General features: G+C 44.1%; 1 protein-coding gene across 4 annotated transcripts in view; it reads right to left on the bottom strand.

The window, feature by feature from the left end:
• LOC137520895 (serine-rich adhesin for platelets-like) overlaps positions 1-25,309 on the bottom strand; it is a 116,335-nt gene that overhangs the window by 30,871 nt on the left and 60,155 nt on the right. For 2 of the 4 annotated variants that reach the window (XM_068239433.1, XM_068239432.1), the window contains 7 exons: positions 18,434-21,421; positions 8,795-9,357; positions 8,638-8,699; positions 6,459-6,604; positions 2,335-3,455; positions 2,178-2,239; positions 16-161 (listed from right to left, as the gene is read on the bottom strand). In XM_068239433.1, the coding sequence (XP_068095534.1) occupies positions 16-161; positions 2,178-2,239; positions 2,335-3,455; positions 6,459-6,604; positions 8,638-8,699; positions 8,795-9,357; positions 18,434-21,421 (5,088 nt within the window). The remainder of the gene's footprint in view (positions 1-15; positions 162-2,177; positions 2,240-2,334; positions 3,456-6,458; positions 6,605-8,637; positions 8,700-8,794; positions 9,358-18,433; positions 21,422-25,309) is intronic. The other 2 variants (XM_068239435.1, XM_068239434.1) reach the window with 2 other exon arrangements.

Here is a 25,309-nt window from a genome sequence, read left to right as displayed (position 1 = left end):
AATACATTTCATTACCTTCAACGTTTATGCTCCGAGGATCCACCGTTAAGTTGCCAAACTGATCCCTATTCTCATAAATGGTTTGTAGCACATTTGTAGAGTTCGGGGCTGTCTCATTCTGTACAAATACTAACGCTGATTGCACAGCAACTGATCCTTTGCTGAAAGAAGAGAGGAAGTTTAGTGATAGAGTCATCCATAACTGATAAATGTACTTTTGTAGAAACAGTAAATTAAGCAATCCCCTCACTCTTTATATCTGGTGCTAGGTATGTCTTAGTTAAGATTACATTTCCAGGTAACATTTCCTATTGAGGTTTTCTCTTGCTTTTGAATTCCTCATTCTTTTACATAAAAGAGAATGTATCAATAATGGACATGGGACAAGGATCACTCCCTTGCCAGTGAGTGACTCACAGCATCACCTGAAGGCATTTGACATTACAGTCCGTGGAGGTACCACAACATAGAGCACTGCTGCTCATAACACAAGTACAGTATGGCAGCTAAGTGGTTGGTTGTGTTGTGTAGCAGCATTAGAGTCCCGGGTCCAAATGTCAGGCAGGACAGTGTCTGTATGAAGGTAGCACACATTGCGCAATTAGCACGGGCGGCCTGTGTTGCCTAGGTATTGCATAGCTTGCAACATTAATGTGCCGTAAGCTGGCCACTAATGATCCAACCTTTTTCATCCAATCTTACCATTTCTATGTAATATAATGGAACTGCCTAAATTATCCATACAATGTATTTACTCAATTTACCTTTATACTACATATATTTGGTAAGATTGGATGAAAAAGATTGGATCATTAGTGGCCACCATTAGGCTCCTTGCACACTCCATGCGATTCCGATTTTTAATTGTTTTTTTACATCCGATTCTGATTTTTATTCGTTACTGCATGCTGCGTTTTTCCTGCATTTTTCAGTTGATAGCATTTAGGGAAAATCGGAATCGGGCTTTGAAAAGCGGAATCAGAATAGCAAATCAGATTTGCAGTGTGCAGGGAGCCTTAGGCTGTGTGCGCAGTGCAATCTGTGCTACACAACTGGTGTAAGTACAATTGATGTGCGCTAGCTGCGCATGCCAATTTTATCAGCAATTATTGAATATTCCTCAATGTGAATTGTTCAATGTTTTCTGTGAAATGCTGTAGAAATTGTGTATTAATAAAAAAATAATAATCATATCCAAACAAAAACTAACTGTTTATAAAACATAGCAAGGAATTCAAATCTATAAAGATGTGGAGAAGTGCTAAATGGGCGTAGCAGAAATCATTAACCTGTTTCCTATTAATTGCATCTTCCTTAATTATTCTACCTACCTAGCCTCCCCCCCCCCCTTCATCTTACTCATTCTTCCCTTTCTTCCCCTTTACCCACCCGTGATTGGCTCTCCATTTCAGAGTCCCACCCTCTCTGCTGGCAGGGGTGGATGCTTTAAGGTGGGAGGCTATGCTTTTTCAAATGTATTTTAGTACTTCTGAGCTGCGATGACGTCCAGCTTGCATTAGAGAGGTACAGCTCTGCTTAGTCTTTTCACTGGATGTCTGCTGTTTAGGCTGTTATGAACACAAATCTTTGCACATGCCTTTTTTTATTAGGCAATGTTGAGGTAGAGTGAAACTAGAAAAATCATTAAAGATGAAATAAAAAGGTGTTATGCGCCACTTTGTACACGCTATACTGGCTCAAGCTAGTCCAGCAGACACTCTCTTTTTCCACCTGCAGCAGTGCGTTTGCATGGACACTTCTTTTCTGCTTGCACTTTTCTGCTCAGTGTACATGTTTCCACGCAGAAATACAGCTGTGTTTTCTGCAAAAACACAGTGTAAATAACAGAAAAATACATATAGTCTGCAAAAAAAAAAGCCCCATCTATTATCAATTTTTTTTTATTTTTATGCAGAAAATATATTGATATATTCCGATTGAACCAGTTCATTCATTAATATGGAATGTCAGATCTAATGTGTTTTTATTTGGTAAAAAAAATGCAAGTAGTGAACAAAAAGCATAACAACATTTACTGACAGTTACTATCACCAGTGGGAACAGTATTCAGATATTGACAAATAGATTATTGAGATAATTATTAACCCTCTGCAAACTCCTGATAGGAGGATATATACATGATTTATTTGTGTGCACTCTATGGACAGGACACTTACCTAAATGTTATATTTTGTACATCCCTAAAGGTAGGATATGTGGGCAGTAGGGCATTCCTGATCTGTTGAGAAAAACAAGAGACAGGAATGAGGTGTAAAGCTGTGCAGGATAAGCAGAAATTACCTTGTATGCAGTTTACAGTTTACAGTTACTCACGTCAGTTTTCATTGTTGAGGATAGAGTTCTATATTCAGCTGTGATTTTGTTTCTTAAGGCCTCCTTGAATTCCATGTTTGTTATTATAAAACGGAGGCGCATTATGTGAGGTTTTGTGACTGTGGCAGGAGTTTTAGTGGTTGGGAGATTAGTGCTGGAGAGTGCAGTTATACTGGTTGGAAGCTTTACACTGCTTGTTGTTATCATGCTGCTTGTTAGAGTTTCAGCACTTATGGTTAGCAATGTGGTTACAGTGGTCTCAGGAACTGTACTGGTCAGAGGAGTGCTGGTACCAGAAATTGTACTGGCTCCAGGTGTTGTGCTTTCCCCAGGCATCATACTGGTCTCAAAACCTGTACTGATTCCAGGTGTTGTATTGGCCCCCAAAGTTGTACTGGCTGCAGGTGATGTACTGACTGCTGCAGGTGTACTAGTTAACGGAATGGAACTGGTTTCAAGTGATATGCTGGGTACAGGTGCTGTAGTGGTCTCAGATGGAGTACTATCTCCAGGTGTGCTGCTGACTTCTGATGCTGAACTAGTTCCAGTTCCAGGAGTGAAACTAGTTTCAAGTGTTGAACTGGGTACAGATGTTGCTGTAGTCACAGAAGGGGTACTGGCTCCTCGTGTGGTACTGCCTTCTGGTGTTGTATTAGTTCCAGAAATGGAACTGGTTTCAAGTGTTGTACTGAGTACAGCTGTTGTAGTCACCCCAGATGTGGTACCAGTTTCTGGTGTTGTACTAGTTCCTGGAGTGGTTTCAAATGTAATAGGAACAGGTGTTGCAGTGGTCTCAGAAGGGGTAGTGGCTCCAGTTGTAGTACTGACTCCTTCAGGTGTACTAGTTAATGGGGTGGAACTGGTTTCAAGTGTTGCATTGGGTACAGGTGTTGTAGTAGTGGTCCCAAGTAGCGTACTGGCTCCTGGCGATGTACTGATTACAGTTGAGGCACCGGTTTCTGCAGGAGTGGAAGTGGTTTCAAGTATTGTACTGGGTACAGGTGTTGTAGTGGTCACAGAAGGGGTACTGGCTCCAGTTGTGATACTGAGTGCTTCAGGTGTACTAGTTCCTGTCGAGGTTGGTGATGCTGTACTTGTAGTACTGAATTGCAGCGTATCCCCTAAAGTTTTAAAACATTGTGTTAGTATAGTTTTAATTTTTGTAAATGTTATAGTATAACTTTATTTTCATTAACATTTAATAAAAATTATGAAAAAAATATAATGTAGCAAAATATGTTGTTTGACTTTCACTCCACATATATCACTGTAAACAAATTCTTGGTGCAGATAAATAAATAAATGAAAGTGTAGCATACATAAATGGAAAGCAGATGGAAATGTCATTGGCCTTTAGTGTACATATCCATCTGCTTTCTGTCTGGAGAAAATCTCTTGGTATGTTGCCCCCACAAAGCCATGGGGGTACATACTGCGACACACTGCATGTTACACCTAATGTATGTACTCTTTTTAACTGATGATTTGTCTTACCTATGTATATGGGTAAAATTGCATTTAAATTGTAATAGATACATCAGTTTTTAGTATTTAGTTAATTTATTTTGCAGTGATGTTTTTGCTTTTAGTTGAACTGAAAAAAAGGAAATCTGGACCATGTATTGGCAGCTGGAATAGAACTCACACCTAGAAGTATTCTTAATATTTGATCTGTTTTGAATATAGGATTATAAAGAGGAACTTTAATCAAGGATTAATCTGTATCCCAATCAGTAGCCAATATGCCCTTTTCCGTGAGAAATCCTAACTTTTTCTCTTATGCTGGGCATACACAGCTTGATTTTCCCGCTCGATCGAGTTCCCACTCGATTCTGCAGGCAATTATCTTACCTTCCGCTTGTATTTCTTATCTGCATATTCAGCAGTGGTGCATTGTGGGTAACCACAGTTAAAGTGGGCTCGGACTCTTGCACAGAACAGAAGGGAAACAGAAAAATGCACCCTGTATCTACAGTATTTAGAGAGTTTAGCCTGTCTAATTCCTCCTCATCTGAGTCTAATCACAAGTTGTAATTTGATGTCACCCTGTGTCACCTTGAATGCCGCGGCAAATAAGCAGATAAGCTCATTTGAAAGCACAGGGAGTTAACAGTATGTCCATTAAAGCAGGAAGTAGAAACAGTACAGATTTATTGTAGGAATTGTATCAGCTGCAACAAAGAAATGTTTTTGGTTTAGAGGTTATTATGCTATTTTGTATCTTTTAGAGCAGAGAGGAAGTTCTGAGATCACGTCCGCTTAGAAATCTGAATGATCGCAAATGCCTTCTGTTTTAAGAAGGCAAAGTGTACTAAGAATTGCTTTTTGAGTAGGAGGGATTTTTGATCTTTTTGGCCCCCTAAACTTCCCTAGTGGTTTTGGGTCAACCCCGAGCTACTTGGGTATTCTGTGTTTTGGGTTGAAGCCCCCATCCCATAGAGTCATATCAATCCCTGCCATGGACTGAGGACCTACAGTCTGAAACAGGCTGTCTGCATGTTGGGTTGATAGGACTCTGTAAAATTCAATACTATAGGCTTACTTTACACCAGTGGTTGTGGATGTAAGCCTGTCTTCAGGGGCATAAAGAGATAATTTGCATATCCAGCAGTGGTGCATTGTGGGTAACCACAGTTACACACTTAAGAGGAACTGTGCGTAATTTGTACAATAATCCTATCTAATAATGTCCCTGTGTCCCTGCATTATCCTGTCTCTGTGTCCGTTTGTTGCGTTAATGCGCATGTGCAGGACAAGAGGACGGGGCCAGGGAGACGGGCAGATGGGTGCGCATGGCGAATGGGTACGCACACGCAGCGTGGACGGGTGCGCGCGGCGGATGGGTGCGAATGGGTGCGCGCATGTGCACTAACTGGCGGTGGCATGAAAAGACTTAGAGCCCGTTTTTAAACGGACTTAGGTCAACTAGTTATTTATAAATGATTTAGTTGGTGTTTGCCCATTGTAAAATCTTTTCTCTCCCTGATTTACATTATGAAATTGATCACATGGTGACATCTTTACTGCTGGCAAGTTTTGTCTGTGGAAAGAGATGATAATACATTTTGGCAGTTGGAAACAGCTGTTATTTCCCACAATGCAACACGGTTTCCACAATGTGTGTGTGTGTGTGTGTGTGTGTGGGGGGGGGGGGTTGTTTCACCACAGTATCAGCCATACAGAGCCCCCTGTTGATCAGTTTGAGAAAAGGAAAAGATTTCTCATGGGAAAGGGGGTATCAGCTACTGATTGGAATGAAGTTCAATCCTTGGTTTGGGTTCCTCTTTAATCTGAATTATTGCAAATACCTTCTGTTTTAAGAAGGCAAACTACACTAAGCATTGTTTTTTTTAAGTAGGAGGGCTTTTCAGTCTTTTATGGTCCTCTTTACTTTCCTGGTGGTTTGGGGTTACCCCAAGCTTAACCCTCCTGGCGGTCTATTAGAAACCGCCAGGGGGCAGCGCAGCACTATTTTTAATTTTTTTTTTTTTAAATCATGTAGCGAGCCTAGGGCTCGCTACATGATAGCCGCTGTACATCCCCCCGCCCGCTTCGATCGCCTCCGGCGATCTTTGATCAGGAAATCCCGTTCAAACAACGGGATTTCCTGAAGGGCCATGGCGACGGAGCGGGATGATGTCACCGACGTCATGGACGTCGTGACGTCGTGACGTCTAAGGGAGTCCCGATCCACCCCTCAGTGCTGCCTGGCACTGATTGGCCAGGCAGTGCACGAGGTCTGGGGGGGCGGCACTGCGATCGGTGGCGAATCAGCGCGGAGCGGCGGCGATCGGAATGCACACGTAGCTAGCAAAGTGCTAGCTGCGTGTTTCAAAAAAGTATGCAAATCGGCCCAGCAGGTCCAGAGAAATCCTCCTGCGCGGCATAGCCCGAGCTCAGCTCGGGCTTACCGCCAGGAAGATTAACGTAGAAGTGAAAAAGGAGACAAAAGATAAAGCCTTGCCTAATGCCTGTGTGGTCTTTATCCAGCAGTGATCCCAATAATCAAGTGATGGAATTTGGATAAAGTTATATTACATAATTAGCAGCCCCTCCCTTTATTCAGCACATCTCCCCACAATACAGAACTAAATAAATAAATTCACTGTAATACATTTCATTACCTTCAACGTTTATGCTCTGAGGATCCAACGTTAAGTTGCCAAACTGATCCCTATTCTCATAAATGGTTTGTAGCACATTTGTAGAGTTCGGGGCTGTCTCATTCTGTACAAATACTAACGCTGATTGCACAGCAACTGATCCTTTGCTGAAAGAAGAGAGGAAGTTTAGTGATAGAGTCATCCATAACTGATAAATGTACTTTTGTAGAAACAGTAAATTAAGCAATCCCCTCACTCTTTATATCTGGTGCTAGGTATGTCTTAGTTAAGATTACATTTCCAGGTAACATTTCCTATTGAGGTTTTCTCTTGCTTTTGAATTCCTCATTCTTTTACATAAAAGAGAATGTATCAATAATGGACATGGGACAAGGATCACTCCCTTGCCAGTGAGTGACTCACAGCATCACCTGAAGGCATTTGACATTACAGTCCGTGGAGGTACCACAACATAGAGCACTGCTGCTCATAACACAAGTACAGTATGGCAGCTAAGTGGTTGGTTGTGTTGTGTAGCAGCATTTTAGAGTCCCGGGTCCAAATGTCAGGCAGGACAGTGTCTGTATGAAGGTAGCACACATTGCGCAATAAGCACGGGCGGCCTGTGTTGCCTGGGTATTGCATATCTTGCAACATTAATGTGCCGTAAGCTGGCCACTAATGATCCAACCTTTTTCATCCAATCTTACCATTTCTATGTAATATAATGGAACTGCCTAAATTATCCATACAATGTATTTACTCAATTTACCCTTATACTACATATATTTGGTAAGATTGGATGAAAAAGATTGGATCATTAGTGGCCACCATTAGGCTCCTTGCACACTCCATGCGATTCCGATTTTTAATTGTTTTTTTTACATCCGATTCCGATTTTTATTCGTTACTGCATGCTGTGTTTTGCCTGCATTTTTCTGTTGATAGCATTTAGGGAAAATCGGAATCGGGCTTTGAAAAGCGGAATCAGAATAGAAAATCAGATTTGCAGTGTGCAGGGAGCCTTAGGCTGTGTGCGCAGTGCAATCTGTGCTACACAACTGGTGTAAGTACAATTGATGTGCGCTAGCTGCGCATGCCAATTTTATCAGCAATTATTGAATATGCCTCAATGTGAATTGTTCAATGTTTTCTGTGAAATGCTGTAGAAATTGTGTATTAATAAAAAAATAATAATCATATCCAAACAAAAACTAACTACAATATGTATAAAACATAGCAAGGTATATAAATCTATAAAGATGTGGAGAAGTGCTAAATGGGCGTAGCAGAAATCATTAACCTGTTTCCTATTAATTGCACCTTCCTTAATTATTCTACCTACATAGCCCCCCCCCCCCCCTTCATCTTACTCATTCTTCCCTTTCTTCCCCTTTACCCACCCGTGATTGGCCCTCCATTTCAGAGTCCCACCCTCTCTGCTGGCAGGGGTGGATGCTTTAAGGTGGGAGGCTATGCTTTTTCAAATGTATTTTAGTACTTCTGAGCTGCGATGACGTCCAGCTTGCATTAGAAAGGTACAGCTCTGCTTAGTTTTTTCACTGGATGTCTGCTGTTTAGGCTGTTTTAAACACAAATCTTTGCACATGCCTTTTTTTTTATTAGGCAATGTTGAGGTAGAGTGAAACTAGAAAAATCATTAAAAATGAAATAAAAAGGAGTTATGTGCCACTTTGTACACGCTATACTGGCTCAAGCTATTCCAGCAGACACTCTCTTTTTCCACCTGCAGCAGTGCGTTTGCATGGACACTTCTTTTCTGCTTGCACTTTTCTGCTCAGTGTACATGTTTCCACGCAGAAATACAGCTGTGTTTTCTGCAAAAACACAGTGTAAATAACAGAAAAATACATATAGTCTGCAAAAAAAGCCCCATCTATTATCAATTTTTTAATTTTTTTAATACCGTATGCAGAAAATATATTGATATATTCTGATTGAACCAGTTCATTCATTAATATGGAATGTCAGATCTAATGTGTTTTTATTCGGTGAAAAAAAAATGCAAGTAGTGTACAAAAAGCATAACAACATTTACTGACAGTTACTAGCACCAGTGGAAACAGTATTCAGATATTGACAAATAGATTATTGAGATAATTATTAACCCTCTGCAAACTCCTGATAGGAGGATGTATACATGATTTGTTTGCGTGCACTCTATGGACAGGACACTTACCTAAATGTTATATTTTGTACATCCCTAAAGGTAGGATATGTGGGCAGTAGGGCATTCCTGATCTGTTGAGAAAAACAAGAGACAGGAATGAGGTGTAAAGCTGTGCAGGATAAGCATAAATTACCTTGTATGCAGTTTACAGTTTACAGTTACTCACGTCAGTTTTCATTGTTGAGGATAGAGTTCTATATTCTTCTGTGTTTTTGTTTCTAAGGGCCTCCTTGAATTCCATGTTTGTTATTATAAAACGGAGGCGCATTATGTGAGGTTTTGTGACTGTGGTAGGAGTTTTAGTGGTTGAGAGATTAGTGCTGGAGAGTGCAGTTATACTGGTTGGAAGCTTTACACTGCTTGTTGTTATCATGCTGCTTGTTAGAGTTTCAGCACTTATGGTTAGCAATGTGGTTACAGTGGTCTCAGGAACTGTACTGGTCAGAGGAGTGCTGGTACCAGAAATTGTACTGGCTCCAGGTGTTGTGCTTTCCCCAGGCATTGTACTGGTCTCAAGACTTGTACTGGTTCCAGGTGTTGCTCCGGCCATTAGAGTTGAATTTCCTGCAGTTGGTGTAGTGATTAGAGTAGAGGTTCTGTCTCCTGCAGGTGTACTAGTTCCCAGAGTGGAACTGGTTCCAGGGGTTGTACTGGGTACAGGTGCTGTAGTGGTCACAGAAAGGTTACTGGCTCCAGTTGTGGTACTGACTCCTGCAGCTGAACTAGTTCCTGAAGCAGAAGAAAACATTATATGAATGGTTAACACTAGGAAGCCCTGGGTGGCACCCTCTGATCTAGGTTCCCTCTTACGGTTGCAATTTCTGCCTCCTATATTGCTACCCTATTGTTCCTGGGACCTACCCAGTTTATTTTAACTGGGCCTTCAAAGACATTAGTGGAGGGTGACCATTGTCAACACTTGGCTGTCTGTTAAACCTTGTGAATACTATGAGGAAGGTGGGATTTTCTCATTTATCAACCTCAGTGAATGTGTTATGATCTATAATATGCTAAATTATTAACTGGAATTTAATGGGTAGAGACAATTATTTTTTTTTTTATCAATGCTATAGCTTTTTAGAAAGTGAAAACACTGCTCTTTCACAGTCCATAATAATATGGTAGTAAAATTGTAGTAGTAAAAATATTCAGCACAGCAGGCTGCAGGCTGATATCAAATAAATGACACATTAACCTCCCTCGCGGTAATCCCAAGCTGAGCTCGGGCTAGCCCCGGAGGCAGCAGGGAGCTTTTACATACCACCTGGGCGAACCAGCTGTCTGTAGCCATTCTATTTCCTGTCCTCGGAGGCTCCGAGTCACTCTGGTGAGATCACCGTCTTTGATCTCAACAAAGTGTTACAGCGCCACCCGGTGGATGGAGGTAAAATTGCAGCGCTGGAGCCCAGGAAGGTGAGTGAGAGCAGGGGCTGCTGCTGGCTTCCTGGCAACATGATTGTTTCCTGAATGTAGGGTCTGGAATGTTCATACCACCAGGGAGGTTAAACGTTTATATTCCATTTCTTTTTAGCGATAATCTAAAATCAATCAAGCAGATCATTTTGAAAGCATAACATGGATGGGAGGCTTTAGACTAGTGTTGGTATTTGAATCCAGGTTATTGGAATAGTTAAGAAACCTAAATTTACTCGTCACCACATTTCAGCACCTGAAGATGTGGACAGTGTCGGGGGAATTCATTTGTTTGTGAAGCACAGATAAGTGAACTCTCCCTGACACTGTCCACATTTCTGAGTGCTGAACTGTGGTTATGGGCGAATACAGGCTTCTGAGTTTCAATAATATGAATTCGAGCACCAAGACTACTTTAGCCAACTGACACGCTAGTAGTTAATTTTAGAGGAGTGCAAGAGGTAGAGAAACTGATTATTGTAGAAGTGGCATAGAATCCCAAATATGTAGCCTTAGCTAATGCCTGTGTGGTTTTAAAACAGCGGTGATCCCATTAAAAAAAAAAAGAATAAAAAAAAGTCTGAGGCTTCTACTGGCCCCCTGCAGATGTCATGTGACCACGACTGGACAAACCAATCCTCAAGTCCCCTGCAGTGAGACAGTTTTGTTTTAGGTCACTGGGCAGTCGACAGGCCAGTGTGCCCACGTGTCCTCATTCACGTCGCCGTCCTGTGCTTGCTCAGGACTAGATTTCTTGATGTATGTGCAGGACGGGGTCGGGAGCATGAACGAGGAGACATGAGTGTCCAGGGCCGCGCAAGCACACTTGCCAGTGTCTAGCCACTGCGGGGGACCAGAGGATCTGTTTGTCCCGACGTGGCCATAGGACGTCTGCAGGGGGCCTGTAGAAGCCCCAGGTAAGTGTAACTCTTTTTTACCCCCTCAGTTAAGGTTCCCTTTAATGGTGTGTGGCCTTTTATTTAGAGGTAAGTCCCAACTTGCTATTCCATTTTATACTGTTTTCAAATGCTGTCTGGGCGGCTTTTTGGACAGAAACCAAAAAGAGCAAACAAACACAGACAAAGATTGGTATGCATATTTAGGTCCATTTTCCTTACTGTTTTTTTTATTTTGAGAATTATTTGTCTTTATAAAACAAAAGGTATTTGCAATAATTCATCTTTAAGTAACTGTGGTTTCCCATAATGCATCACTCTTTAATATGCAAATCATTGTCCCCTGAAGCCAGGGTCACATCCAGAACCGCTGGTGTATAACAAGCCTACAGTCCCTTATATTTTCCTAGTGGTTCTGGGTCATCATGAGCTATCTGGGTATTCTGTTGTACTGGTTCAAGCCCTATCCCATAGAACCCCATGCCATGCAATGATGAGGGCCAGAAAGTCCAAAAAAAAGCTGTGTGCATGTTGGGTTAAAAATAGAGAAGCTAAAGGCTTGCTGGCAGTGGTTCTGGATGTGAGCCTGGATTCAGCGGCATAAAGAGATGATTTGCATAATCTGCATCATGCGAAACCACAATTGCTCACTTAAAGCTAAATTATTGCAAATACCTTTTGTTTTAAGAAACAGGGATGTCCAAATCCGGTCCGGGAGATATTCGGATAGTTGCTATCCGGATATCTCCCAGTACAGCTGTGCAGGAAGAGCGGGGGAGGGGGTCAATCTTACCCGTATGACGTCTTCTTCTCTCCGTTCTTGGCGCCTCCCACGATGTGCTCCAAGCGCTGCATGCGCCGGTCATGTGACTACAAACACGTCCTCCTTCATCCCGGAAGGAGGAAGTGTTTGTAGTTACGTGGCCGGTGCATGCGGCGGTTGGAGCGCATCGTGGGAGGCGCCAAGAACGAAGAGAAGAAGACGTCATATGGGTAAGATTGACCCCCCCCCCCCCCCCGCACGGCTGTACTAGGAGATATCCGGACTATCTGGATGTCTCCCGGACCGGATTTGAGCATCACTGTTAAGAAAGCAATAAAATACCCAGTTTTGCCTTTTAGTAAGAGGGCTTTTTGGTCTCTTTTAGCCCTTTATATTTGTCTAGTGATTCTGGGTCACCACAAACAGTCTGGGTATTCTGTTGATTTTGAGAGGGCATGCACTACAGGCCTTTTTTAGCTTCTTATGCAGACTGGCACTGCTCAGGATAGTGTAGCCCACAAATGCGGGGTTCCGCTGCCTGAATTAAACCAACCAACTTGAGACCAATTAGGGCCCTTGGAAGAGCAAGGACTTTACCCCCTTTTATCCTGCTCCCACCACCCCACCCCCACACCTTCCAGTTTATAACTTGTAAGGGCGATCAGGCATGTGGGAAACTCTCAGTCAAGTGGGTGATGAGAGACTTTAATTCTTTTCATTGCTGCAGAGGCAATCTGACTTTCATCCACTGCCCTCACTTTAGTGATTAAACAGCAGTATGGCCCCAAAATACTAGAATTACAGTGAGGGAGGAGTGTTTGATTTCCTGATGACTTTGCTTGTTTGCTTTCTGATCAATAAATGATCCGTCTAAAATTGTAATGGAAGGTGTATTGTAGCTGTGTGAGACAGAATAACAACAATGAAAGCCTCAAAAACCCAGTTCCTTAAAGTTCCTTAAAGGACTACTGCAGGGGGGCCGGGGGAAAATGAGTTGAACTTACCCGGGGCTTCTAATGGTCCCCCGCAGACATTCTGTGCCCGCGCAGCGACTCACCGATGCTCCGGCCCCGTCTCCAGTTCACTTCTGGAATTTCAGACTTTAAAGGAATACTGTAGGGGGGTCGGGGTAAAATGAGTTGAAGTTACCTGGGGCTTCTAATGGTCCCTCGTAGACATCCTGTGCCCCCGCAGCCACTCCCCAATGCTCCGGCCCCGCCTCCGGTTCACTTCTGGAACTTCCGACTTTAAAGTCGGAAAACCACTGTGCCTGCGTTGCCGTGTCCTCAATCCCGCTGATGTCAACAGGAGTGTACTGCGCAGGCCCAGTATGGTCTGCACCTGTGCAGTACACTCCTAGTGACATCAGCAGCAGCGAGCACATGGCAACGCAGGCGCAGTGGTTTTCTGACTTTAAAGTCTGAAACTCCAGAAGTGAGCCGGAGGCGGGGCCGGAGCATCGGTGAGTGGCTGTGTGGGCACAGGATGTCTGCGGTGGACCATTAGAAGCCCCGGGTAAGTTCAACTCCTTTTCCCCCGACCCCCCTTACAGTATTCTTTTAAAGTCAGAGCTTGATGTGCATTTTAATGAGGGAAATGAGTATTTTATCCCCACATCAGCCAGCAAGATTTCAGTCTCCCTGGTGTCTTAACGGGATACTGTAGGGGGGTCGGGGGAAAATGAGCTGAACTTACTTCTAATGGTCCCCCGCAGACATCCTGTGTTGGCGCAGCCACTCCCCAATGATCCGGCCCCGCCTCCGGTTCACTTCTGGAATTTCTGACTTTAAAGTCAGAAAACCACTGCGCCTGCGTTGCCGTGTCCTCGCTCCCGCTGATGTCACCAGGAGTGTATTGCGCAGACACAGACCATACTGGGCCTGCGCTGTGCGCTCTTGATGACATCAGCGGGATCGAGGACACGGCAATGCAGGCGCAGTGGTTTTCTGAATTTATAGTCAGAAATTCCAGAAGTGAACCGGAGGCGGGGCCGGAGCATTGGGGAGTGACTGCGTGGGCACAGGATGTCTGCGGGGGACCATTAGAAGCCCTGGGTAAGTTCAGCTCATTTCCCCCCGACCCCCCTACAGTATCCCTTTAACTGTATGCAGGTAACAAGCTAAGATTAGAAGCACCCTCTGTGAGGCTATGTTCCACATTATAAATCACCAGCACTATTTCAAGAGCTGAGCAATTTATTATGATTATTTAAATCGCCGTACCCTACACTTTCTAAGCGCTTTTTCAGAGAATTTGTTTTTCACTTCCTGAGGCTGACATCAGTCAGGAAGTGAACTCTTTCACCCGGAAATGAATAGATACAATGTATTTATTCATAGAAGCAATCTGGAAATTGCTATACAAAGCGATTTTTCAAGCGCTATGCAATTTCCCTATACCTTCCATTGAGTCAAAGCGCTCAAAAAATGGTACAGGTAGCGCTTATCAAAGTAGATCGGAATCGATTGGCTCATATGTGAACACTCTCAAAGGGAATCAATGTACAAGCGCTTTTAGGGCGATTTCGAAAATCGCCAGCGTTTAAAAAAATAGGCAAATGCTCATAGTGTGAACAAGCTCTAAAAGAGTGCTCCTAATCCCAGCTTGTTCTTAAATCCTCCCTGCAGGGCAACTTCCCTTTTAAATGGCCTGGTGGATCCCTGAAGTACCTTGGCATACACATAACCCAGAACCCCCGCGATATGTTCTCCCATAATTTTCCCCAAGCTCTGGCACGTATTAAACAAGACTTACAAAATTGGGATAAACCCCAGTTTTCTTGGTTTGGAAGAAGCTGCATTATTAAAATGACAATCATGCCACCACTCCTATACCTCTTCCAAACAATGCCAATATTTATTCCTTCCTCTTATTTTAAACAGATCTCCCAGGCTTTCTCTCGCTTCATTTGGAGAGGTCGGAAGCCTAGGCTGAAATACACCATTCAGACGGCCCCCAAGGAATTAGGTGGCATGGCAATTCCAAACCCCCGACTATACCATATGGCAGCGGTCCTCATTAGGATTATTGATTGGCATAGACATGCGGCTCTTAAACGCTGGGTGGGCATAGAAGAAGAAATAATGGGAAGTAAACTGGATCTATTGACCTGGTCAATACGCTCTCCTATTGCACCCACAAGGGCTACGACCATGATCACTCAAACACTAAAAATTTTTCTAAGAGTTAGGGAGAAACTTTCTATATCACCTGGTCCGTCCCCTTTATTGCCTATTTTAGACAATCCCAACTTTCCATTGGGCTCGAGTAGCAATAGTTACCAGAGTTGGCGAACGGACAGTCCTCTCCGGGCCTTGCACCTAGTCTCAGGGGGACGCTCAGGGCCGGATTACCAACCAGGCAACAAAAGCAGTCACTTGGGGCCCCATTCAGAGTCAAAGAGGCCCCATCAGCACATAAACCAGCCCTCGCCATCCTGTCAGCGGTGGCTGAATGGTATAATGGTTAAAAAGGGACTCTGAGCTGTGCAGTAACTATGGAAAGTTGCATATCATTTTAAAGCTCTCTTTCTCCTCTTTCCAACGATATATAAATGGCCGCCCTATGCCTTTTAGTTTTCGCTATATTCGTGATTGAAATCGCGACCACAGGACGACTTTTCTCCAAAGTCGGCAGCTTGATTCAGCACAATGCAATGAAATATAAGGAACCCAGGGGGATATAATTACAAACATCATGCTGGTAGGTGTGAGGATGTAATTAATTAGTTGTGGGTATGCTTAAAGGCATACCCACAGGCACTGCTCGGAGTCCCTTTAAGGGCTCTGCGTCTGACACAGGAGACCAGGGTTCGAATCTCAGCTCTGCCTGTTCAGTAAGCCAGCACCTATTCAGTAGGAGACCTTAGGCAAGTCTCCCTAACACTGCTACTGCCTATAGGGCACGTCCTAGTGGCTGCAGCTCTGGCGCTTTAAGTCCGCCAGGAGAAAAGCGCAATATAAATGTTATTTGTCTTGTCAAATGATGCCGTGCGCTGCTGATTGTCTTCAGAGCCAGGCTCTCCTCCTAGGTCCCCCTCCTGCTACTGTGCGCTCTGCCGCTGCCCACTCCGCCCTCCCTTCCCACAGAGAACCACAGCTGCAGCAAGATTGATAGCAGCAGATGGCAAACGCTCACTCACCTATCCATGATCCAAGCGATAGAGATCCCGTCATCTGAAACCCATCTGTCTCTTCTACAGCGCAGCCGCTCGCTCTGAACTTCCTGATTCTCAGATCAGACAGGAAGTAGGAAGTAGTAATGGTAGTGGTAACAAAGCGACAGCACTCTAGAGGATACAGATGGGCTCCGGATGACGGGACCTCTATTGCTTGGATCGCAATAGGTGAATGTCTGGGGAACGGCTTCCGGTTTGGCGGTGTCCAGAGCTTTCTGCTATTGCCAGGCTGGAGATGCAGGGGGAAAGTGCTGCTGCTGTAATATCTGGCGCCCTCTTCACAGGGGTGCCCCAGCCCCTGAGTGCAAATGTCCCAGCCATTAATCTCTCACTCTGCATTTTGCCGCTGCTATTTCCTGCATTGTGCACCCACAGAGGAAAGCGGGCTGTTGCCCATAGCAACCAGTAGCTCGGCTTCCCCGGTGTGTGTGGCATGTTGCTGTGCAGCTGCATCTTCTGATTCTATTACGACATGATGGGGGGCCCAAATCAGTTACTTTGCTTGGGGCCCCATGTAGCCTTAATCCGGCTCTGGGGACGCTGGGTGCCTTTCAGAGATCTCCAAACCTCTTTTAATATCCCTAATACTGATGCTTGGAGCCTCCTTCAGTTTAATTACTTTCTTATGTCACAAGGATCCAAGGAGAACTTTTCTAGGTCCCTTACACCCTAATCCCAGCTTGTTATGCTGGGTGTACACAATGAGTTTTTCTTTGGCTGATAGAGGGCTTGATAGATAATTTTCCTTTCTGATGTGATTTTGATTGTTTTTATGGTCAATTTTCTCATAGAAGTAAATGGAAATACATTGAAAAAACTATCAGAAAATCGATTGGCCAGTAAATCTGCTGAAAAAAACTCATCGTGTATTCCCAGCATTACATAACCTGTATAAAAGACACCTGTCCACTGGGACAATAAAGCAATAAATCAGATTCCAAACTAGCCACCATGGCCAAGACCATAGAGATGTCCAAGGATGTCAGGTACAAGATTGTAGACCTGCGGAAGGCTGAACTGGGCTACAAGACTATCGCAAGGAAGCTTGGTGAGAATGCAAAAACAGCTGGTGTTATAATTCGCAAATGTAATTAACACAAAATGACTGTCAGTGTCCCTTGGTCTGAGCCTGGGGCTCTTTGCAAGATCTGAGATCTCATCTCGTGGAGTTGAAATGATCATAAGAATGGTGACAAAGCAGCCCAAAACTGGGGGAACTGGTCAATGATCTCAGGGCAGCTGGGACTATAGTCACCAAGAAAACAACTGGTAACACACTACACCGCAAAGGACTCAGATTTTGCAAAGCCTGTAAGGTCCCTCCAAGACAGCACAAATACAGGCCTGTCTGCAGTTTGCCAATGCACATCTGATTGATCCAGAGGAGAACTGTGTGAAAGTGCTGAGTCCAGATGAGACCAAATTTGAGCTCTTCTGCATCAAGTCAACTCACCATGTTTGAAGGTGGAATACTACCTATGACCCCAAGAACACCATCCCCACTATCAAACATGACGGTATACACATTTTGCTTTGGTGTTTTTCTTCCGCTAACGGGACAGAGCATTCACAGTATTGAAGAGACAATGGAGTTGGCCATTTACCCTCAAATCTTGGGTCACCACCTCCTTTCCTCAGCCAGTGCATTGAAAATGGGTTGGATGGGTATTCCAGTATGACTATGACCCAAAACACTTGGCACCAAAGGAGTGTCTTAAAAAGAAGCACATGAAGGTCCTGTGGCCTTGCCTGTCTTCAGACCTCAATCCAATGTAAAATCAGAGGAGGGAGCTTGAGTTGCCAAATATTAGCATTGAAACCTTACTAACTTGGTGAGGATCCGCAAAGAGAAGTGGGCAAAAAAACCTGAGATGTGTGCAAACCTGGTGGCTAACTACAAAAAAAGTTGGACACCTGTGACTGCCAACAAAAGTTTTGCTACCAAGTACTATACTTTGATTGGGGATCAAATATGTATTTCACTCATTACAATGCACATCAAGCTCTGCCTTTGGGGGCACTGGGTTTTCGAGGGTTCTTTTGTTGTTATTCTGTCTCTCACAGTTACAATAAACCTACCATTACAATCATAGACTGATAATTTCTTGGTCAGATAGCAAACAAAATCAGCAGGGGATCAAAAACGTCTTTCCCTTTATTATAAGCAGTTTGGTTCCCCAGATACCAGAATTAAGTACGTACGTGCCATCTCCAGATAGAAGGATAACGCAGTTATTTGCCTCCAGATACAAGAAATAATATGCAGTGTGCCCACCCTGAATCCAGAATTGAGTAGCCATGTGCCCCCAGGACAGCAGAATTATGCACCCATGTTTCAGCTGGATAAAAGAATTGGGTAGCCATATGCCTCAATACACAATAATTAAGTAGCCATGTGGCCTTCAAATGCCAGATTTAAATAGCCATGATTTCCCTAGATACAAAATACAGGTAGCACTGTGTCCCCATAAACAACAACTAACAGGTACCTGAGTGAAATATGGCATGGCGAGAATAGCACGTGAACATATAGCATGAATGCTACTTAGAACTTGCCTGCAGTGGTAGTTGTAAAGCTGGTGGATGGAGCAGTTGTGATCGTAGAGCTGGTGGTTGTAGGACTGGTAGATGGAGAAATGGTAGATGTGGAGCTGGCAATGTAGGCAGAAGTGCTTGCAGAGCTGGAGTTTTGAGCAGTTGTGGTTATAGGACTGTTAGATGGAGAAATGGTAGATGTCGAACTAATACTGGGAGCAATAGTAGATGTTGAGCTAGTGGTTGGAGGAGTGGTGGTTGCAGAGTTGGTTTGTGGAGCACTGGTGGATGCAGGACTTTTAGATAGAGAAGTTATAGATATTGAGCTCATGGTGGGAACAGTAGTGGATATAGGGTTGGTGGGGGTTGGAGCAGTCATCGCTGTAAAGCTGGTTAATGGTGGAATGGTAGATTTAGAACTGGATCTTGCAACAGTGGTGGCTGGAGTAGTGGAGGTCATAGGGGTGGTAGATAGAGAAGTGGTAAATGTAGAGCTGGCAGAAGGAGCACTGGTGGTTGTAGAGCTGGTGGTTGGAACAGTGGTAGTGGAAGCAGTGTTAGATGCAGAGGGGGTGGTTGCAGGGCTGGCAGAGGGAGAAGTTGTAGATGTAGAGCTGGTGGTAGGAGCAGTGGTGGTTTTAGAGCTGGTGGGTGGAGTAGTGGAGGTTATAGGGGTGGGAGATTGAGATGCATTAGATGTAGAGCTGGTAGTAGGCGTAGTGGTGGTATTAGAGCTGGTGGTTGTAACAGTGATAGTGAAAGCAGTGTTGGATATAGAGGTGTTGGTTTCAGGGCTGGTAGAACTGGATCTTGAAACAGTGGTGGCTGGAGTAGTGGAGGTCATAGGGGTGGTAGATAGAGAAGTGCTAAATGTAGAGCTGGCAGAAGGAGCACTGGTGGTTGTAGAGCTGGTGGTTGGAACAGTGGTAGTGGAAGCAGTGTTAGATGCAGAGGGGGTGGTTGCAAGGCTGGCAGAGGGAGAAGTTGTAGATGTAGAGCTGGTGGTAGGAGCAGTGGTGGTTTTAGAGCTGGTGGGTGGAGTAGTGGAGGTTATAGGGGTGGTAGATTGAGAAGCAGGAGATGTAGAGCTGGTAGTGGGAGCAGTGGTGGTATTAGAGCTATTAGTTGTAATGGTGGTAGTGGAATTGGCGTTGGATACAAAGGTGGTGGATGCAGGGCTGGTAGAGGGAGAAGGGGTAGATGTAGAGCTGGTGGTGGGAGCAGTGGTGGTTGTAGAGCTGGTGGGTGGCGTAATGATGGTTATAGGAATGGCAGCTAGAGCAGCGGTAGATGTAGAGCTGGTAGTGAGGGCAGTGGTAGTTGTTGAGCTGATAGTTGGAGCAGTGGTAGTGGAAGCAGTGTTGGATGCAGAGGTGGTCGATACAGGGCTGGTAGAGGGAGAATTGGTAGATGTAGAGCTGGTGGTAGGAGCAGTGGTGTTTGTAGAGCTGGTGTTTGGAGTAGTGTTGGTTATAGGGGTGGTAGATAGAGAAGCAGTAGATGTAGAGCTGGTAGTAGGCGTAGTGGTGGTATTAGAGCTGGTGGTTGTAACAGTGGTAGTGGAAGCAGTGTTGGATATAGAGGTGTTCGTTTCAGGGCTGGTAGAGGGAGAAGTGGAAGCTATAGAGATGGTAGTGGGAGCAGTGGTGTTCGTGGAGCTTGTAGTAAAAGCAGTGGTGCTTATAGAAGATATAGAGATGGCAGTGGGAGCAGTGGTGTTTGTGGAGCTTGGAGTAAAAGCAGTTGTGCTAGATAGAGAAGTAGTAGATGTAGAGATGGTAGTGGGAGCAGTGGTGATTGTAGAGCTGATGGTTGGAACAGTGGTGGTTATGGGCATGGTAGATAGAGAAGAGGTAAATGTAGACCTGGTAGTGGGAGCAGTGGTGGTTGTAGAACTGGTGATTGAAGCCACTGTGGCTGTAGCACTGGTAGATGGAGAAGGGGTAGATGTAAAGCTGGTGGTGGGAGCAGAGGTGGTTATAGAGCTGGTGGTTGGAATAGTGGTGGTTATAGAGGAAGATAGAGACAAGGTAGTTGTAGAGCTGAAAGTGGGAGCACTGGTAGTTATAGAGCTGGTGGTTGGAGCAGTGGTAGTAGTAGCAGCAGTTGTGGATGCAAAGGTGGTGATTGCAGTGCTGGTAGAGGGAGAAGTGGTAGATATAGAGATGGAAGTAGGAGCAGTGGCGGTTGTAGAGTCTGTAGTTGACGCAGTGGGGCTTATAAGGGTGGTAGATAGAGAAGTGGTCGATATAGAGCTGGTAGTGGGAGCATTAGTGGATGTCGAGCTGGTGTTTGAAACAGCGGTTGTGAAAGCAGTGTTGGATGCAGAGGTGGTGGATGCAGGGCTGGTAGAGTGGGAAATGGTAGATGTAGAGCTGGTGGTGGGAGCAGTGGTGTTTACAAAGCTGGTGGTTGAAGAGGTTGTGGTTATAGGGGTGGTAGATAGAGAGGTGGTAAATGTAGGGCTGGTAGTAGAAGGAGTGGAGGATGCAATGCTGCTGGTTGGAGGCGTGGTAGTGGAAGCAGTGTTGGATGTAGAGGTGGTTGAAGCAGGGCTGGTAGAGGAAGCAGTGGTCGATGTAGAGCTTGTGGTAGGTGCAGTGGTGGTTGTGGAGCTGGTGGTTGGAATAGTGGTGATTATAGGGCTGGTAGATGTAGTAGAACTAGAAGTAGAGCTGTAAGTGGGAGCAGTGGTGGTTGTAGAGCTGGTGGTTGGAGCAGTGGTACTGGAACCAGTGTTGGATGTAGAAGTTATGGGTGCAGGGCTGGTAGAGGGAAAAGTGGTCGATGTAGAGGTAGAAGTGGGAACAGCAGTAGTTGTAGAGCTGGTGATTGAAGCCATTGGACCACTGGTAGCTTTAGAAGTGGTAGATGTAGAGATGGTAGTGGGAGCAATGTTGGTTGTAGAGCTTGTAGATGGAGCAGTGCTAGAAGCAGAGCTTTCGTCAGCCTTCATACTGGTTGATGATGGTGAAGCACTTGTTGTTGATGTATTGTTTCCTGTGGTACCTATGGCATTTTCAAAAAATGGTACTGAGCCGGTATTTTCCAGTTAAATGCTTTATCATTACTGTAACTAAAATGCCATTAAATTGTTGACTAGAATTGTCAAAGCAGCCCTGTCCAGACTTAGGTACTTAGGTGAAACTACGTACTATGTGAGGAATTTAAAAAAAAGTTTATAAACACCCAGGGAAAGCTTGTTATGTACTGTATTATTGGTCTATTTTCCTGTTTGTTTTTTTTTTTTTTCTTTTACAGTTTCAAAAATGTTTTAAAAATAGCATGCTTTACAATCCCAAACTGGTATTGCATGGGATAGTTCAGCTCCCCCTTCTTCAATTCTAGTTTATCAATTGAAGGGGTGATCAGGCATGCTAAAAAGTCTCAGTCAAGTGGATGATGGGTGAACAATCACAGATACAAGCATTAACCAGCCATGTGGCCCCAAGGACAAGAATTAAAGGTACCAGAAGTGACTTAAGGATTCCAGAAAGAACATGTAACATGATGATATAAAAATGTGAACATATAGTACCAATCCTCCTTAGAACTTGCCTGTGTTCTATTTTATTTCTTTTTATTTTTTTGTATTCCTGGGTTAACAAACCATTGCCTTATCTGTCATACAATTTTAATAGCAGAGTAGTGGCAAAAACTTAAAGGAGTACTGTAGGGGGGTTGGAAGAAAAAGAGTTGAACTTACCTGGGGCTTCTAATGGTCCCCTGCAGACGTCCTGTGCCCACGCAGCCATTTACCGATGCTCCGGTCCCCACCTCTGGTTCACTTTTGGGATTTCTGACTTTAAAGTCGAAAAACCACTGCACCTGCGCAGCCGTGTCCTTGCTCCCACGGGAGTGTACGTCGCAGACCCAGTACGGTCTGCTTCTGGGCAGTATGCTCCCAGGGACGTCAGCGGGATCGAGGATGAGGCCGCGGTGGCGCAGTGGTTTTCCGACTTCAAAGTCGGAAATTCCCAAATTAAACCGGAGGCGGGGACCAGAGCATTGATGAGTGGCTGCGAGGGCACAGGACGTCTGCAGGGGACCGTTAGAAGCCCTGGGTAAGTTCAACTCTTTTTCCCCCTACCCCCCACAGTAGTCTTATAAATAAGTCATCACTTATGTATGTGGTAGCTGAATCAACAGTCAGAATGTGTTTTGCGTAAAACACGAAACAAGAATATGAGACTCTGGAAAAATTCAATTTAAGTCTTACAGGTACCACTATTTTTCTAGTTAGGTTTAAGTTTATTTTCACTTCAGGTTTGCTTTAAGCAGCCATGCAATCCCCAGATACCAGTATGTCATGTACACCCAGATAGAGAAAGTGGATAACTATGTGCCCTCAGATACCAGAATTAAATAGCCATGTGCCGTTAGAAACCAGAATTAAGTAGCCACATGCCTCCCAGGTACCAAAATTAAAAAGCCACGTGCCCCCCAGATCCCAGAATTAAAAAGCCACGTGCCACCCAGCTAAAAGAATTAGTTATCCATATGACCCCAGATACAAGAATTCAAGAATTACGTAGCCACAACCTCTGCAGACTTGGATGCTCCCTTTAAAAACAGGGCCCTCAGATATTTCCCACTTCAGGTGGAGTCAGTACAGAGGTATATTAGTACCCCTTCCCCATTTTCACAAAAAGTTAAAAAAACTGAAAACGAATATATATATATATATATATATATATATATATATATATATATATATATATATATATATATATATATATATATATATATATATATATATATATATATATATATATATTGTAAATATTAATGAAAAAAAAAAAATACAGCAACCCCCTTTCAAGTATTTTTTCTTTATGTGCAAAGTTATTAAGCTGAAATCTCATAGTCCATGAATTCTTTCAATACACTTTATAGAACCGAAGTAAAAGAAGAGTCCTTTCCACCAACTTCCCTTTAACATTCATAGTAGAAATGTAGTTATTTACCTCTTGATTCGATACTGTCAGGGTCGAATTCAAGATCGCCAGTCTTGTTATTAGAGGTTCTTAAAGCTTGAGAAAGTTTGGTAACCAGATCTTTAGACCCAGGGGTTTCTGAATCATTAATAAATACTAGATTCACGATGCAGAGCAATAATCTAGATTGATTGCTAAAAGAAACAGTCCATGTTACAGAAATCACAGAGGTAGTCTTCAGAATAACAAACATAGCAATACTGCACTATGGGGTGCACTCACTAAATGTCAGTAATATTGCCATGCACAGGGAGATCAGATTGCAAGGTAGCATGCGTTGTGCTATTAGCATAGCGCTATTAGCAAGTAGCAGTACCCTGGAAATGTGTACATTACTTAGGGAATGCAAGTCACGAGATAAGCGCAACGTGCTCTACCTAACTGTGCTCTACCTAACTGTGATCACACTTTTACCAACATTTAGTGAGAACAGCCCTATGTATCCTAGTAAAAAGCCAACTTTGTACAATTGTTCTTCTAGTACTCTTAAAGAGAATCTGAAGTCTCATAAAAATCATGTTTTTAAATTAAAAATCTCTTAAACATGATTGCCCTAACTAAAACTCTGCATCTCCGCGGCTGAACTCTAACTAAATCTGACCTAACTCCCCCCCCCAACCCCCCCCCCCCCCCAAAAAAAATCCATGACTTTCTTGGTCGTGGATTCTGCTGCTTTGGGAGGCAGAGCTTTCAGCTGCAGCTCTGCCTCCATGTGCGGCAATCTTCGGGTATCTCCGCCTCTCCCCTGCCCCTCTCAGTAAAAGAAGACTGGGAGGGGCGAGGAGAGGCAGCGATCCGTGCTGATAGACGCATGTAGAGGCAGAGCTGCAGCCGAACGCTCTGCCTCTCATGGAAGCGCTCCCGGCAATGTGCCCTGGGGAGTTTGGAGGGATTTTAGTTAGAGTTCTGCGGCTTCTGCCGCAGGGATGCAGCATTTTAATTAGGGCTATCATGTTAAAGAGATTTTTAAAATAAAAACATGATTTTTATGAGACTTCAGAGTCTCTTCAAGCTAGATATAGGTATCAGTGGGAGGGCACAGGTCAAGGCATCTTAACTGCTCTCTGAGAGTCCTATCCACCACCTAAAATAACAGTCACAGCTAGCTGCAACTTATCCAAGGGGAAAAGGCAACAATTGGGCATGGCTTTCCAATCTGCCCAAATGATTGTGATAGGGCAAGGCCAGCAGTAAGTGCAGAAACCCTGCAGAAATTAGATGCTCTCCCTCTACTAGATATTACATGATAAGGGGACTTTTATTACATATATTTGGAAATGTTAAAGTGAAACCCAAGCAAAAACTAATTTTTGTTGTATACAGGATGGGGAAAGGTTTTAACCTTTGTCAGGATTACTCCTCTCTATATGTATCTGAAGTGGTGCCAGCAGACAGAATTGCAAGAATAAAGGTGCCGAAACAAGGGCAGATTGACCAAGAGACAGACTGATCAGAAACAGATCTGTTGGCTGCCCATACACCGGAGGCCAATTCCTGATCAATTTCAGCACGCAATCTCTTGGGAATCAGCCTTGTGACGCTGATAGGCGTTGGGAAGGTGTCAGCCCCAGGACTGCCTAATGCTAAAAGGCGTCAAGTTCTGGGGCGGGGTTCTACAGGGGATCGTGCACGCCAATGCGCGCGCATCCCCGCTGAGTGACAGAGCGGCTTGCAGGCTGTTAAATGTAAAAAAAAGAGAAAAAAACTTTTTGCTTGCATTTGAACAGTGCAGCGCTGTACAGGGGACAATTAGCTGCCCCTCCGAGTGTCCCTCCGAGCTGTCCTTCTCATAGGCTGAAGCCTATGAGAGGAGGAGAAAACATCCGAGGAGGAGAAAACAGCCGCTTGGGGACAAATTATGGGGGCAGGCGGGGAGGGTTAATTAGTATTTTTTTTATAG

Source organism: Hyperolius riggenbachi, chromosome 6, assembly GCF_040937935.1.
Source record: "Hyperolius riggenbachi isolate aHypRig1 chromosome 6, aHypRig1.pri, whole genome shotgun sequence".
Classification (NCBI taxonomy): domain Eukaryota; kingdom Metazoa; phylum Chordata; class Amphibia; order Anura; family Hyperoliidae; genus Hyperolius; species Hyperolius riggenbachi.
The sequence above is the reverse complement of the archived record's forward strand: the minus strand, read 5'-3'. Positions and strand labels throughout refer to the sequence as shown.